General features: G+C 47.6%; 3 protein-coding genes across 5 annotated transcripts in view; all 3 read right to left on the reverse strand.

The window, feature by feature from the left end:
- Window positions 1-17034, reverse strand: part of LOC126572972 (inositol-pentakisphosphate 2-kinase) — a 72187-nt gene extending 55153 nt beyond the window's left edge. For both annotated transcript variants that reach the window (XM_050232721.1, XM_050232722.1), the window contains exon 1: window positions 16537-17034. The gene's annotated coding sequence lies outside the window, so the exon portion shown is untranslated. The remainder of the gene's footprint in view (window positions 1-16536) is intronic.
- Window positions 11495-15262, reverse strand: LOC126572978 (protein Tob1-like). The gene has a single exon (XM_050232733.1). The coding sequence runs from the start codon at window positions 13585-13587 to the stop codon at window positions 12607-12609; it is 981 nt and encodes a 326-aa protein (XP_050088690.1). The 5' UTR covers window positions 13588-15262; the 3' UTR covers window positions 11495-12606.
- A 259-nt stretch (window positions 17035-17293) lies between the features above and the next one.
- The window catches only part of LOC126572965 (chromodomain-helicase-DNA-binding protein 1), a 10116-nt gene continuing 9909 nt past the window's right edge, over window positions 17294-17500 (reverse strand). For both annotated transcript variants that reach the window (XM_050232708.1, XM_050232707.1), the window contains exon 7: window positions 17294-17500. This exon is cut by the window's right edge and continues 1248 nt beyond it. The gene's annotated coding sequence lies outside the window, so the exon portion shown is untranslated.

Genomic DNA, 17500 nt, shown 5'->3' on the forward strand with positions numbered 1-17500 from the left:
GAGGGGTGGGTGATGGTTGGGAAAATATAATTTTCCTAACGAACACTATATCGCTTGTGGAAGATCGTTCAGAACTGTCGCGCAATGGGCTCGCTGCAGCAGGGTTCTCTCTCAGCCGGCCCTTACACAACAACTGGTAGTTGGTAGTAGCATTGTCTAAAAGGCTAATATTCTTTCAAACAAGGTTTCCCTAAGCGACGGTAAAGGTAAATGCAATTCAGTCATTAGTTGAACAGTAGTGGCGTGCCGATGGTTAATGTTTGCCAACAACATAATAATGGATTCGCCGCCGCAAGCGTTCGATCGTCACTGTCACCATCTGCCCTCTACTGGCGGTTCGGTATTTTGGTACTTTCACTTGAGAATTCAAGGGCCGTGTGATTTATGAATTCGATTCTACACGATGTAGGTATAACACGCAAGATCCCTAGGTGAACCGTTGTACATCTTGTTATTGGCGCGATGCTCGCCGTCACGCACGCACAATGGCAGCGAGAGAGCGAAAGAGCAATGTTTGGACGAGTTCTGCAAATAGACGACGTGTACCGCGGGGGGATTGTTCTTCAGTTCAGTGTTCAGTCGAACGCAACGGGGGATTTTGTTGACTCATTTGAAGAATATTACAAAATTTACATTACGTATATAAATGCTCCAACAATGTATACAATCTTTTTCCTTGATTCAATCGCACGCGCCCACCAACAACACACGTGAAACACCGATTTTGTCGTCGGCCCTCCGAGGGAGATAACATCTAAAAATGGTGCCGCTATACAATCGCGCGCACGCACACGCAGTGTCTAATATAGCGTCACATTTTATAGTTTCATTTATCGTTACAATTTGTACAAGTCTGTTTGTGGTTTCAGTTCGAGTTTCACACTTCGGGGCCACAGCACACTGCGCCACGCTGCCACTGCCTTTCGACTGCTGTTGTTTAACGTTTTCTCTTTTATGTTTGGTTTTTTGTTTTTGTTTCTCGATTTTTTGCTGTCATTTAACATATTTATGTTTATAGGTATAAAAGGAAAACAATACTGGAGTTTCGATCTTATTCCATCTAAGAGATCAATTTCAAATTGGGCAAACGCTGACGCGGTTCACGGTAGCTTTTGATAAAACACGGCGGCCACGGCACCTCTCGCCAACGCACACACTCCCTCCCTCTGCTGCTCGCGCTAAGAGATCTGCTGTTCGATCAAACTCTTTAACGCTCTCGAACATGTTACATTATCCAATATCATAGACGATAGGTGGGTAAAGGGTGCGTTTAATTAGGGATTGTAAGGTTTTTGGTCGTTCCGCGTATTCTAAAAACATCCCAACGAAAACGTGAGAAGAATTCACCACACATTCAGGCCACCTACCAGGCGCTAAGAATATTGCAGCTACTTTGCTAGATACTCATACATCTGGAGGCGGGAGGATGAGATTTTTTTTCCAATAACCACCCCCTCCCGCCTTCTCTACTTGCCCAGTTCGAAATTGAACAAGATTGGCGCCGGTGTTTTGCACAATTCTTGTTTCTTTCTCCCGATTGTGGTTTTTTTTACCTTGCGCGCACCAGGTACTTTCAGCCTTTTTATACTATAATTAATTCTTCTTTTTACATTTTTATGCACATAACTATACAATTTTGTGTTGTACGGACGACTCTCGGCGAAGCAAGCGCCCAGCGTCTCCGGCAAGAATTGTGACAACGAAAAGGTGTTTCAAATTTCGTTGACCACACAACCCTGCCCGTCCTGCTTCTGGCTCATCATCACAGCACATCGTGTCACAAACACAGTTCCTGTTTTACTTTTGCGTGTCATATATCTGTAGCTTCTTCCCTCCACTTGACTTCTTCCTCTCGTTAGCTCGTTACCATGAAATATTATGAAATTTAGCTGTTGCCATTATGTTGCATGATCTAGCTGCTGGTGGTCACTGTGATTGACGATCGTGCAACATTGGTATTTGCTCCTTCCCCTCGTGCTCTCTGTCTCATAAGGTAGGATCAAACCACTCAAAACGCATTAGCAAAATATAGTTATCCTTAAAGGGTAATGGATCACACCAGGGCAGATGCGCAGCCAAGGTCCTAATCTTTATCAGACCCTGTGTTACATCTGTGCCAGCGGGGCCAATCGTCGATTGTGTTTATCAGCACAAGCGTTCAAAATGTGGTGTATCTGAGTTTCTTAGTATCGCAAAAAAATGTTGTTCATATCCTGGGAGGACAGTGTTCAACGAATGGCGTACGGAGTCGCACCAAACCGTCCCCATATATTATGCTACTCCCTCCTCGAATCACAGTTATTTGCATCAATGTTATTTCGGTTTTTTTCGGGTTCTGTTCTCCAGGTAGGATAGGTCCTTCGATTGTTGTTGTTGTTTGTCGCGATCGTTAGACTAAACGCGCTGTTTTTTTTTTAAATATATCTTGCTATATAAATCGCCCGCCCTTAGGTTGTTTGTAGAGTACGTGCAATCACGCGCCTTTGCTCGATGTTAAATGGTCTCTTACATTAATTTAAAATTTGTACGTTCACTTGTTTTTTTCAGCGTGTTTCAGGGTTTTGACAAATTATTGTTATTCATGTAATTGTACGAGTGGCGCTGACGACCTATCCTGTGCCTTGACATGTTTGCTAACGGATTCCATTCGCTTCGGAGAACACAGAGATCACCCACGACGATGTGTCATCCTGTCACCAATTGTTAACTTTCCGGTTATCATTCATTGCCGAACAGCAAGCAGCATCGACATTCCACAGTGGATAAGGAGAGTACGAAGGTGAAGTGCAACGTTTGAAGTTGCACCATTAAGCGCTCGTGTCGTCCCAAAATGAATGCTCGCTGATTTGGTGCGAAGAACTGAAGTCGAAGTCAGCAGCAGCATTCACAGCATAATGATCATGCGCTGCATCATGAGCAAGCGCAGGAGGCCATTCGAAATGCCAAGACACATTTTAAACAACCCGTTTTGGGGGGTTGAACCGAGAGGAGGATCCCATCTTCTCCAATCGTCAATATCTCGATCGCAAACTCTCTAGTCGAGGCTCAGATCGAGTTAAATAGAGTGCTGCTGCTGCTGCCCTGGGCGCACGTTTCTCTATTTAACCTCTTCTGCGTCTGCTGTTGCAACAAGGGCCGTCTGCTCTCCCAGAGCCAACAGCACAAAACGTGAATAAAACGTCAAGCCAAGTTGGAAGACGAAAAAAAAAGTAAGGCGCAGCAAACTAGTTAAACGGCTTTTCGTTCACACAGGCTCTGCTGCGCCACCACAGCCAGCCAGCAATAGTGCGTGCGCGGCATCATTACCGTGTCTTTCTCAACCGACGAAACTCTCAGCGATGGCGGCGCAACGGCACCCGGTGGCCCCGGTGGTGGTACACGCGCCAGCGAACCTACTCTCTGTTGCCATAAAAGACGATCCAACGTTGGAACAGGCTTTCGAGAGCCGTCGGTTCGCGTTCGACAACACACCACCGGCAGCAAAACAGGCTCCCTTGGTGCGCGGTTTGAAAGCTTCTCTCTATAGCGTAAATATAGAAAGAGACGGGGAAACCACGGAATAAGCGGTGGGGAAAACTGAAAGAAATAACCTCAAACCAGCACAAACCAGACCGACCCCACAAAACAACCCATCGGCCCCAAACACACAACACAACACGAGCGCGGCCCAGGGTCGCGTCATGCAGACTCGAAAACGGGTTTGAGGGCGGTTGGTTGGTTGTGATGTGCTGGCGCTGGCACTGGCGCGTTTCGAAAGCACCTTCTACCACATCATCTCCAAAAACTAAACCAAAGTAATGCATATCAAATCAAAACAATAAAGAGGGGCAGAAAAAATGGACGCAATTCTTACGATCAAGCGATCGATCGATGCTTGATGTGTTCTCGGCCAAAAAACGCACCTCAACCATCCCTAGTATTCTATTTGAAATGGCTTTGCTCGAACGATCGCGAGGGAAGAGAGACGTTGCTCTATAAGCCCGCGATCGTTTGAAAAACAACATCACAGCTCTAAACATCGATGCATAGGCAGCTGAACAGAAATTGGTGAGAGCGTTGCAAAAAAAAAACTGCCGATCGTAGAAGCACGACGCGCGATCGAGGAGGTGTCTTAAGACACTTTCAAAATACCAGTCTGGCGCCACCGTCACCGTCAGCGCTTAGCTAAAAACCGTTGCAACAACACTACCATAAGCGATTGCCATCACGGTGGCGCACGGTGAACGGTAGCTGTGCTGTGTAGGAGGACTGTACAACAAGTCCTACGAGTGCGATTAACTAGCGAGACGACGTTCTGACGCTACTTCCACTGTGGAGAGAACCGGGCAATGCCGAACAACGGTGATCATGTTGGTTGAAAAAGGATAAAACTGGAGTGCTCTTCAGCTTTGCGTTTTAAAGTTGTCTCAAACTACTGCCTAGAGATTTGTACGTTTGTTTGTTTGTTAGTTTTTTTGGTAGTCTTATTGATTTCGTATTGTTCTGGGTTGTTTCTTGTGGGGGTTTCATCTTCTTGGCTCATGGAAAACAATTCGTTTTGTTACATTTTGGCCTGCTAAACAATATACGACACGCGCTGTGACACAGCACAATCGATCGAGAGGGGGATGTGTTATTGATTTAAAGAAAATGTGGAAGTGATAATGGTGAAATGGAATAGAAAAAAATGGCATTCGCTCTCCGATCGCCAGCTGTACTTCGTTGAACCAAACCCCCCTCTAGATAACGAACATGGCAAGTAATGTTGTTCGAGATAAAATGGATGAAAAAGTGAAATCACACATAGACGAATCGTGTGAAATGAAGTCATGTACAATGGCCAGGAGCCAAACACTACTAGAGCTGGCCTCGCATCTCTGCAACAAAGTAGAGTATACACACCCTCCCCTCTCTCTAGCGCTTGCTCTCTATCTTGCGCTGTCGCTAATATGGGAAAAGAGCCCGCCCAACATCTTTGACCGACCCTCTATCTCTTATGCCCTTTTTGAGAAGGCGCGCCCCGATTGCATGTTGGCTCAATTTGTGTTTGCGATTTAACAATGCATTCAGCGTTCGCGAGAGAGCAACAGTCGTTGTTGTCGTTGCTGAAGATCTTAGATTATGCTCTAGTATCCTCTTCCTCCCTTCACTGTCTCCGATACCGCGGCGCTTGATGATGGGTAGATTGTTTTTGGGGCCGGAGAGTGAGTGTTCATGGTTTGCCGCTGATCGCTTTCTCCTGTGAAGGCAATCCTCTGATTAGGGTGCCTACCTCACTCATCCAATATGATCTCTACAGTGATCTTTCACCTTAAAATATCTATGAATGTGATAGTATCTGTTTTTATACATAAAAAAACAACAAACCGGCATGCTTCGCTGGGTTGAGCACACATCAACGATCGTTCTTAGGAGAGAGAGAGGTTGCGTAACGGTCAGTAACTGCTACACGCGCCTGGTGTCGTGCTCTCTCTCTCTCCTTTTACAAAACATTCGCTATCCTTACGTACGGTTTACAACGTTTTTTTAAAAAAATATTTCAGTTAAAATTGTCTGCTCCACGCAAATATTTTACAAACATTTACGAAGCGGCTTGTATCATATTCCTCTGCGAATTGATCACATTTCGTTCGAGACTTTTGTTTTTTTTATATTCCTGTTTTTTTTTGTGAAATGAAAAGGATGTCACGGTGGCATACTTTTATCTAAATTATGCATCCACTAAAGGGGTTACAACTGGCACAGTTCTTTTGTTGTTTTTTATGTGTGTTGGATATTAGAACACCTTCTCAGCTATGCGATAGCATCTCATTAACTCCAAATTCAAAATTGTGCTTGATGGTTTGGTGTGTGGTTGTGTTGTGTTGTTATTAAGTTGAAGAGTTCCGTTCATTTAGCTAAAGATGGTGCATCACATCTTTTCCGATGCAATTCGGGAAAGTAAAGCAAATTCATTCGTTACGTTTGTTTCCTGTTTTGTGTGTCTTTTTAGTGTCCCTTTCCCCCCCTCTCTTTCGCAGCCGCATTTTCCTGTTCTCCTGGACTTTGATATATAAAAATATGTATTATCACATTCAAATATATTTGTTAAGCGCTCATAGTAGATCATATTTTGTCGCGTGTTACGCGTGACACTCGAGTATACCACAAGTTGATACTGCTGGCACTCACACGGAACGAGCCAGCGACAATCACACGTACGGTGTAATTCCCTGATTACCAGAGGGTTTAATGTTTTGTTTTACAATTGAAATCATTTCCATCGATTTCCCCCCGTTAGGCCTATTGCACAAACAAGAACCAAACCAAACCAACGTTCCCGCATTCAAGGTTTGATCATTCAACAACAGCTAAAAGTCACATATTACTTACTATCTGTTCCCTATCAGTACCTCTGCCCTGGTCTGGCCTCTCTATCTCCCTTTCTTATAGACAAGTATCGCAACAAAATAATCCAGAAGCGTTCATCGGAGCAGTTCAGTGAGCTGGGCAGGCTCGTAGATAAGAAAGAAACAAACATATCGTGTAGAGTCGCGAGATCCGCGAGAGACTAGAGAGAAATCATCCTAGAAAAGTAGTAGTTGTTAAAACGAAGACGATTTAGAGAAGGCTGCCACACCACTCCGGTAGTGGGCGCCCTCCACTCCTGTGTTCTACATGCATTTTCTACCCAACAAAAACTCACGCGTTTATGAACGGTTTTTGCAATATTTTGTTCCAAACCGGCCACGCTGTTTTTGTACCGGATGTTGCTGCTCTTTCACCAAGAACCATGCTTGCCCAATGTGCTCGTCGTCGTTGGTAAATCCGAGCGATCGCGGCCATCAACAGGACGACGAAAGTAGTCGTGGCGAGGAGGAACTTGGCCGCCCCCCTTTCCTCGCTGTTTTATCACAATCCTTCATCCAAAGATGGCATTCTTATGCAAACTCACTTGCAGTTATATGTACAAAAATGTAAAAAAAAAGAAAGAAAAAAAAAATAGATCGTCCATTCGTGATCGTCCACACCCCACCGACGACGACACTATAAAAAGGCTGTTGGTGTAGCAGGCAGGGCGCTAAACTCAACTCAGCATATCAGCATAGGTGGCAAAGTCACGGAGCAGCAGCAGCTGCTGATGCCACGAATGAACCAACCACCCACCCACCCCAAAGCCTGACCTGAAAACCGATCACTCTGAGGCGATGTTTTTTGTACTTGTACGCTAGAGCTTATGATTTCTCCCTGTGAGCCGCCGAACGCGAACACGGACGTATCTCGCGTCGTGTTAGTTGGTTTTCGGCATTAAAAATCGTTGATCACAATATTATCCTTCTGCTCGTTGCCTCCCTTATTCATTTCTATCATTCGATTGTTCCATTGTAGTTGCCAAACATTTACATACCTAACGTAAACCTAGAGAAGAATAAAAAAACAGAAAGGCTACAGTCTCACAACAGCACAAGGGCGCAAGCTTGGCTTATCCTTTGCCACCACTCCTGCTGGCGCACACTCCGCCTCTCTCCCCCTATCACTCTCTTTGATCGATCGATCATCCACAGCTTCATCTTCTGAATGAATGAATGAATGGATCGAAGAAGATACACATCCTGAATCCTGTATCGATGACGCTCAAACGCGCACACCTGATGTAGAGATTGTAATGTGAACATTCGCGCTAAACAATGAACACTTCATCGCAACATGAGGTCTGAAAAATGTTGTGCGTGCTGCGTTGTTTCGCGTGTAAGTTAGAATGAGCCTCACGACACGAGAAACAAACATTCCTATTCCTCACACCAACCTGCGTGCCTTTCAGAGTGCAAACTCGAAGATGAGCACGGCACTAACAAAAATTTCGCGCAACTCAATTGTGATCACACTCCCCGCCCCTCTGTGCCTTCCGATGATTCTCACAGACGCACTCTGATGATGATGATGCGGGTGAGCCAATCCAACAAACAACCCTTCTTCTCTGCCATGCCAGGGGCGCCAGCAACGAACCCATTGTTACCGGCTAAAGCGTTGCTACCAGGTCTACCAGGTGGCGGAATGAAGGGAGGAAGGAATTGAAGCAAGGGGCACGACGTGAATGACTTGATGAGAAGTGTAGCGGCCGCCTCCCATCGGCGTCGCTTTTTCCATCAATCGACTCGCTCGCTCGCTCGCTCACTCTCGCTTCATCCCTATCTGCACCCTTAATCAGGGCTCTAATCTCTAGCCAAACAACATCTCCCGCTGTCACCCCGCACTCTTACCTATCCCCCGATATTCTCTAGCAAGGCTGGGGCTCTCTCGCATCTGCGTCATCAGCCGGAGGAGGAGGAGGGTTGTTTTTTTCTACTTTTGGACGGAACAAACTCTCGAGCTCGAGCACGAAAAGAACTGCGTAGTTTGCGCGTTCCTGCTGGAGCACACCACCACCCTCCCGTCATCAATTTTCACGGGCACGTACACCACCCAAGGGACGCAGCAGCAGACAGACAGCCACACGTCACGTTACGTCGGGAAGGAGAGTTTGACATACGGTCTCAATTTGGCGTTGTTCTCGCGTTTATCCGAGAGAGAGAGAGAGAACGAACGGCTGAGCAAACATTTCCCAGCTCTGGTGGGTATTCTAGAGGCCTAGGCATAGAGGGGGTGGTGAGCATTTGGAGATGAAAAACAACTTCAAAACTTTACTTAGCTAACACCCAACAACGAAGACGACAACCGGTCTGTGTGCGTGCGTCCGTGTTTAGGTCATCAACAATGAGAACATGAGACACAACATGACAAGAATACGTGACTCAACTCTCGTACGCGGAGTCGCCGCCTGCTGGTATCGTCGTCAACAGGAACCACCGGCACCACACTTCAAGGACAAGGTGAGGCTTTAGTTCTTCCGTCTAAAGCATTCCACGAGCTACACCACAAGGTACACAAGGTGTTCTTGCTTTAGCACCTCCCTCCCCTGTAGGACAGCTTATCAGCCATTTTGAAATGATTTTTTTTCGGTTCTTAAAGTATGCCGCCCTTCAGATAGAGCTGTCCCATACACATTTGCTCCAACGGCATCCCCACAGAACGACAGGAATGAGATAATGCACCGACAGCGCAGGCGCCACCCAGCCAACCACCCACCAGCATTCCATTCCCCAGCAGCTGGATCTCGACAATTCCTCGATAATAATAATAATAATCCAAAACAATGCTCTTCCATCGGGATGATGATAGTGGTGTGCGTGAGCGCGCCCCCCTCGTTGTTATCATATTTTTTATCCTTGCTTTGACTTTGCTCTGACCCCACTACTTTTGGTCAACTTGAAAACCGATTTGCTTAACACTTAAAACACCGATAAATGGGTGGTGTGGAGGAAAAAAGGGGATAGAAAACCTAAAAAAAACATTCCACTCCGCTTCTGCTATCTTTCTCTCTCCTGCAACCGGCTTCAGATATCGTTTGTTTTCCGTTTCGGGTTAGTCATTTTCATGTTCCATTGGGTCCAGTTTATCCAGTTCTGTTCAATTATGTTATATGCGTACACGTGTCTGTGGTGTGTGGGAGTTGCGGGTGAATTGTGTATGATAAAAATCGTATCCTCCGTAGTTTCTCATCATTTCGGGTGCGCCGCCTAAGGACCACGCTCCCTTGCTCCACCTCCAGCCAACTACAGCCAGCGAACAAACAGAAAAAAAGTAAACAAAGAGTTTTTTCAATGCTTTTTTTATGCAAGTGTAGATCTTATTCCTTTTTTGTTTGATTCGAAAATTGTTACAGCAAAATAATTATAAGCAAAATTATGTATATATAAAGATTATAAACAATTGATCATCTGTCTGTCCATCGCTCTCTCTCTCTCTCTCTTCCGCATTCCCTGCTCCTCCTCACCACCATCTTTCCCTTACTATGCCTTTCACGTCTTCTGTCTGCAGACAGATGCGTCCTTTTCCTCTGCTTGATATCCTTATCGCGCTCTCGCACTCCCTCGCTGCCTCGCTGTTACTAGTTACTATTATTACTTCCCACAAAAAAATGGGGAAAGGAATCACGCGGGGTGGGGGACGGGGGGCCGGCTGATCGGATGTTGATGATGCCGCCCGTCCGCCCACATCGTACGAAGCGAGAGCCACAGCAAGCACGACAAATTAACTTAAAACATTAATCTGCCTGCCTGCCAGTGCCTGCCATTTCGCTTCGCACCACCATTCAGAGCATTCACACCCTCTCCCTCCCTCCCTCCCTCCCTCGCTCGATTATCACTCTAGTTTGAACTGTTCCGGCCAAGGCGCACCTACTATCGCTGTTCCGGCGCTTGGTGTGCCGCTGCTGTCGTTGTTATGTTGGATGATCGTGCGTACACGATCGCTGGTGCTGCCGTTGCAGCTTTGCAACTCCCGCTTTGTTGCATTACAATACGTGGTAGAGTTTTGTTGTTTGAATGGCAATGCAGCAACAGCAGCAGCAGCATTAGCAAGCACACAAGGCAAGGCAAAACGCGTGGTGGTGCTGCTGCAGCTGTGCCAAGGCGAAGAAACATACTTTGGATGGTGAGCCGGTGGCACCCATCAGGACAATTCGATTCGATGTGGTCTTTACATCAGTGAGTGAAGGGTGGGATGATCTTTGCATGACAGGCGCGATCGCACGCAAATGCGTGCGGCAATAAATCGTTAAAAAAAGTATCTATAAAAATAAACCACATTCCACACCAAGGAGAAGTGATGATACGCTACCACATCCCCCACTCCTTCTTTCTTCTCTTCATTCCACTGGCTGCTGGATGGCTGCCTATCAACCTTTCCCCTTGCGGCGTGCGCATGACTCTGTTGTTGTTGTTATTTTTGCACTTCTGACTTCTCGCCCTAGCCCTCCTTCCCCTCTCTCTCCACTGTACAGTCACTAGCGCCAAATCACACATACGCACACACATGCACACTATTACACACATACAAACACACACACAGACGCGCACACTGATGATCCTTTGAGACGCTAACGGCCCAAGTGTCCTGTGTCCGTCCTAGTTCTTCTTTTAACGGTCCGATCCTGCGCGCTACTACTCCCTGCTACTGCTGCTGCTTAATCAAATCGTACGGACATTGTTCACCGGGGGGGGGTTCATCAATCATCCTCGTTCTTCCATTGTACTACGAGATGTTTGTTGTTTGTGTTGTTCGTTTTCTTTTGTTTTTTTTTCTTCTTTTTGTTTTTATACAATTTTCCCTTCTCCTTAGATCCACTTCCTCTCTCTTGCGTTCGCTTACTACTGGTATTATTACAAGCCATTTGTGTTGAAATAAGTATTGATCACAATTGAAATGCGTCACAGGCCCGGGCACTGTACCACCCCCCTCTCACATGCCCGGGCTTCCTTCTCCCTCTTCTAAATCCCATCGTTGCTCCTAACAACGACACCCCGCTGCCCCCTCGGCATCACACCCCAACTCATCCACTACCTACACACGTCGACACGACACTAGGGGGACTACTACACAACTACGACTACTACACTATTTACTGCAACACCTCTTAAACTTCATGGCGTGTTTACTGTGTGTGTTTTTTTTTTGAAGATCACTTCTGACGGCGCGCGGTGCTTGCTGCTTCCCTGTCCTTGAAATATCACCATGAAACGAATGGACAACTCCTCTTCTCCTTTTCCGTGCCTTTCGCTCGCTCGCTCGCTACTCTGCCTACTGTTGCTTCTGCCTGTACTGTTGGTTTTGTCTTTCGTTTGCGTCAGTTTGAACAAAAAAAACATGGATATTACTTTTAACCATAGCCTAGGATTTGCACTGTGTGGGTAAATTATTCGATTAAAGGTACACCGCGCATCATATCGCAACGCATCGTCGTCATCGTCGTCCTGTTTGCAATCACAACTCGATCAACTTTCGTCCTCTCTCTCTCTCTCGTCGGCCAGTTGTCATCGTTATCCTCGTCCTCGTCCTCGTCGGCATCCGGCACTGCTTTTCTTATGGATGTATAACACAACACACTCAAACATCTTCTCCGCTAGGAACTCTGCTTTCGTTTTGCATCCTGCAACCACCATATCATACGCGTAGTATATGGTGGCGCCTGGCGTTGCTGTTGCTGCTGCTGCTGCTTCCTTCATCTTGGCGTGGCGACGATGAAAGATCTCTCTCGTCGTGAGATCACTATGTGCATGAGACACAGACACTGTTCTTCTTCTTCTTCTTCCTCTTCCTTCGCGCACCGTCTTCCTCTTTCCCTCCCTCGCTCTCTCCCGTGTTTTTGCAATAATCCCCTGAAGCGATCTTCCACGGCACGTAAAAACCGAACCGCAGCATTAACAACACACGGTAAGTCCCCTTCCTTCCTCTCATTCCCGAGTGTACTAATGGATGATAAGAGATCCGTTTCTGCTTCTTCTTCTTCCTCTCCCTCCGTCCGTCCGTCTCCTCTTCTCACCCCTGCGATGATGTTCCCAAGCTTACGCGTCATACCCTCCGGTGGTGGTAGCAATGAGTAGAGATGGTGGGTAATAATGCTGCGGCCATCAAGTTAAACGCATTTTTAGGTAGTGGCGGTGGTGGTGTAGTGTTGCTGGTGGTGGTCGTGGGTGGTTTGGTGTGTGATCGATGTTGATCGGGGGGCACCTTCCTGGCGTCCTCGTCGTCGTTGTCGCACGCGCGAGCTTAGCATTGGGTTCGCACTTTGTTGTTGACGAACTGGTTGTCCCAAGTGTGGAAGTATTGCTGGGACTGGTGGACGGCCGCTGCCGATGGATAGAAGCTGTTTCCATGCTGCTGCTGCTGCTGCTGTTGCTGCTGCTGCTGTTGTTGCTGTTGCTGCTGTTGCTGCTGTTGGTGCTGCTGCTGCTGCTGGTATCTGGCCAGCTGCTGATAGTTCAGATAGCCGGCGGCGGCGGCGTTGGCCGCACCGTACGGTGGGCTCAACGGGGGACTAGTTTGTCCGCTCGAGGACGAGCTCATGCTGTTGCTGTGACGCTGCTTAGCGTAATGATGATGGTTGTTGTTGTTGCCATGGTTATGGTGATGATGGTGGTTGTTCGATTGGTTGTTGTGATTGTACTTGTTGTTATGGTGCTGCTGCTGCTGCTGGTGCGGCTTGCCGTTGGAGGAGCTGTGCTCCAAGTAGTCGGCGATCGCACCACCACTGCTACCGTTACCACTGTCCACCGACGAGACGGACAGATCCAGCCGTCCGACGCGCTCCATGATGAACTCATCGCACGGGCTCATCCCGGTGCTGCTGCCCGTCGAATCCAGGTCCGACGACGGGCTGGCCCGGCTCTGCGCGATATCGTACAGCACGCAGATCGTCCCGTTCTCACCGATCCGGTACGACACCTCGTCCGGGTCGATCCAGATGGTCAGCTCGAGCGGTAGCAGCTTGCGCAGGATCACCGCATTCAAACCGACGGCGTGGCCCGCCTTCTCGATGATCGGATCCATCTTGCCGTTGATCCGCAGACAGCGAAAACCGGACCCCTTGGTCGGCACTTCCGGGTACCAGTGGCGCTGGAAGTGGCGCGTCAGTATCTGCTCGAGCGAACCCTTGAAGTGCTGCAGCTGGTTCTCCGAGAGCTGGTTCGCCTTCCGGACGCGCAGCAAATTCATCACAAAGTCGGCCGCCGAATTCACCTCTGTTCTCATGATGAACGACGCAGGTTGCTGCTGCTGATGATGGGGATATTCGTCGTCTTGGTAGGCGGCTGTTTGGCTGTTTCCGAGGTGGCGGCGTGGCAACGGATCGTCGTCGTCGTCGTCGTCGTCGTCGTTTTCCCTTTGTACTGCTGTTTTGTCCCGCAACGTGCGAATAACATTCACAAAATTCGTGCGTCGTGCGTACCAGTTTCTCCTATCTTCTTCCTCTTTAACTGCTGCGTCACGGTTCAACACGCGGAACCGGATATTCGACGGAAAGCAGAAGCTCTCACAAAGCACAGCGCGAACCGAAAGGTAAACTGGGACAAGAAGAGACCACTTGCGGGTGGGTGGGTGGGTGTCGGTTGGACTGGAGTTGAATTCACGGAATCAAAAGGATCACACACTTTTGTTGCAGATGGCGACGGTGGCGCTGTGGTGTCGCTTGAACAGGGCCAGCGAAGGACAAACGAATGAAACAAAAGAGAGGAACGGAACCTTTCACACGCGCACACACACGGAGCGAGCGAACAAAAGCAACGCACAACGGAGCCCGCACATACAACGTACGATGGTTACGAATCGCCCGCACGCACACGCATTCGTCGACGTGTGCTTACGTGTTGTTCGTTCACGTCGCGTTTGGTGTGTTGGTTGGTGTGCTTCCTGTTCACACGACGGACGCACGAGCGCGAGCGCACAAACACACGCTAGCAGGGCGGGCACAAACACACGGGAACACAGGACTGTGCGCGATTTCAAAAATGGCTGCTGGCTGGTGAGTGGCCGGGGCACGGGCCTATAATTTGCTTGGAAAATTGCAGCTGCTCATGCGATTGGCAAACGAAATGAAACGAAACTTTTGGGCCCGCGTAAATCACTTTTAAGCGCACTATTTTGTGAGTATAACACAGACCGAGGGCGGGGGGATCAGCCAGGATTTTAGCAGCAACGTAAAAGAAAGGAAACGAATAATCACAGATTGGACGATTTGCTCGCTTCTCGTTGGTTCACGGAACTGGCACACGGAGGGGGTGGTGGTCGTCGAAGGTGATAGATCTTTTCTCGCGAAACGACGAACGCACGGCGACGACGGTGGTGGTGGTGGTGGTGGTGGCGGCGGTGGTGATGCGTAAGCGACCGGGCAGAGCACATACGGAAACGCGATGTAATCTCCTCGTCCTCGACTGGGTGGAGTGGGGAGGCAGCTTTCCGTTGGATTTCGCAGAGAAGGAAAACTCTTACGGCACCGCACCACGGCCAGGTGTTGGGAGTTAGATAGGAGGCTTCCGGGGTGGCAGCGTGGCCGGAAACTTAAAATTCGGTGTTGGATAAAATCACACAGCCTCACACTTCTTGCGGGGGCCAATTTTCCAGCCTCGAACAGCAGCGTTTTCCAATTTCTGCAACGGCAACCTCGATTGAAGCGCGATTCAAAGAAAAGCGAAAAATTGGCACAGGGTCCTCCTTCTCTGCTGCTGCTGCTGTTGGTTGGGGGATGGGGGGCGCGTTCAAACTTTCGAATCCGCGTTGTCGAGCTAGCGCTAGTCACTTCTCACTCTTGCCTACAGACAAACATACACACTCGCTCTACCTCTCGCTCCCTCTCTCACGCTCACGCTCCTTCCAATCCTTTTCGCTGCGCCACGTTGCCAAGATGGCCAAACGACACTTACTCCTCGAGGGTTTGCACGGTTCTGAAAACGGCCGCGTCGTCGTGTTTTTGCTCAGGGTTTTCCCTTCGATCGACAGCACGGTAACACGCACACGAAGATCTCGTGTAAAGCCTGTTTCAGTGAGACTGTGACCGATTGTTTTTAGTCACTGCGTTGTCCTTAATAGACATGATGAGGACCTTTTCACAGCAGTTTGTTCTGCTGTGTGGTTGCTAGTTAGTTTATTTAGATATTCCCCAAATCGACTAAAAATACTTTAGTCAAACTTTATTGGGAACCCTGGAGAGGAATATATGTCCGATTTTACAGACAAAAGTGGATCGAACACTCCGCATTAATCCAGCAATATCTTAGCGTGATTGACTCACGACGAAAGATATAAAAGTTCGGCAAAATTGTTCATCTGTATCCTGCTAGTAAACGGCCACGGGAAAATGACCTTTTCCGCGCAGCCAGATTCTAGTTGAAACAGGCTGCAGCCATCGCGTGTACGTACACGCTTCGCTCCCTGAAAAAAACGCGCGTTGTTGGTATTTGTGGCCACGAAACCGGAATTTTATAAAGTCTCGTCCACATTATCCACGAAATTCGATAATTTATTTCATGGTTGAAAATTTACCATTACAGGAATTGGCTGTGGTCAGTGTGTACAGACATGCAAGGCCAATAATCAGCATCAGTTTTTGTGGCGCAAAATTTGCACTCCACCTGCTCTTTATCACGATTTTTCATACGTTTTTCCATTATTTCCTTTGGCCTGATCAGCCAAACCGCCCTACGATCGCCGAACCAGAACCAGTGCCCATTGTGGGCCCAACAACCAATCCGAATAGATAGAAAAATCAACAAAATTGGTTCTCTTTCGAAGGACTCTTGGAATGCATTTTAGTGCAAAAGCGATAAAACACAAAAGCAGTGATCTTTTTCTATTTGCGGTTCTTATCTTTATGCTGCCGATTGCCTTATCACCAAGATATCTCTGAAGCCCTGGAGTCCAAGAAACAATTCCCTCTAATCAAACCGCACATCATAAAACAACGAAGGATCTAGCTGATAAGAATTGATAAAACATGGAATTATCGCGCATCAACACTTCGATCCGAATCCAACAGGTCCGAGAATTATGCATCGATGTGCATAACCCTCCCCTTTCCCCACAGCTCCAAAGAGAATCAGATGTGGCCAAAGAAATCTCGAAAATAGCTTAGAAAAGAGCAACACTAATCGAAAGACAAAACTCGCTGGATGCTGGTTTCATTGAAAATAATATCTACTGCCTTACCTTACACGGCCATCTTCTGCACGCTCTGGAATATTCGGTGGAAGGTTGGTTGGTGGAGGCAGCGTTTCACAGCGAAATCGGTGGAGTATTCGGGCAACACTAAACACTCTCCATAATCTTCATGGGATGCACTTATTCACTACTTCGAACATGACCAAAATAATACAGGGACTGAATCGACACCACAAATCACAAAACACACTATTCCACCATTATCGTAGCCCGTATTACTGGCTTTGATTAGAGACACGGCACGGATAAGAAACCATCACCCACGGTTGCACACCAAATCACACCGAATTCCGCCACTTCTTCAGCCGAAAACGGAGCGCGGAAGGATCTCCTGTAAAATGGGCGCGGGGTTCGTGATTCATCGATTTCCCCGCAGCGCTTTTCCTTACTCCTGGGTTAAGAGGCTTCAATTGACCCAGCAGGACCCGGCGAATCTCTTCTTTTACGATAAATACTCCGAATATTACGAATAGAACGAAACCAGAACGAAACGCGCACGCAAGAACTTTCTGAAAACAAAACGCGAAGGAAAAAGGCGCCAGGTCTACATGCTGCATGGGCTGAACATCGGAAAACCCCCAGGTTAGCCACCCTTATCCGACCCTTTTCGGCCTTACCCGACTATTGCCTTTCGCAGCCTCCAGCATCCCACAAACGGCCGATTTTCTTTACCAACGATTTCCTTTATCTGCATTTTCCACACAGATTTCCCTTTAAAATTCAGCTTCTCAGGCTCAGGTTTTAATTTGAAGAATGCATTTTATATTTCATTTGTTGAAGGTGTTTATCTTTCATTCGATTTTCCTCTTCGAAGGTCTCTCGTTATGTTCCGTTGGTTACATTTTCCTCCCTTCCCTCATGCTTCTCTATTCCTATGTAAATTTATACATTCGCTTTGCATTTCCTATTGCTGTAATAATTTCCTTTCCTGGATGTACAGAACTCGATACCA

Source organism: Anopheles aquasalis, chromosome 2 (assembly GCF_943734665.1).
Source record: "Anopheles aquasalis chromosome 2, idAnoAquaMG_Q_19, whole genome shotgun sequence".
Taxonomy (NCBI): Eukaryota; Metazoa; Arthropoda; class Insecta; order Diptera; family Culicidae; genus Anopheles; species Anopheles aquasalis.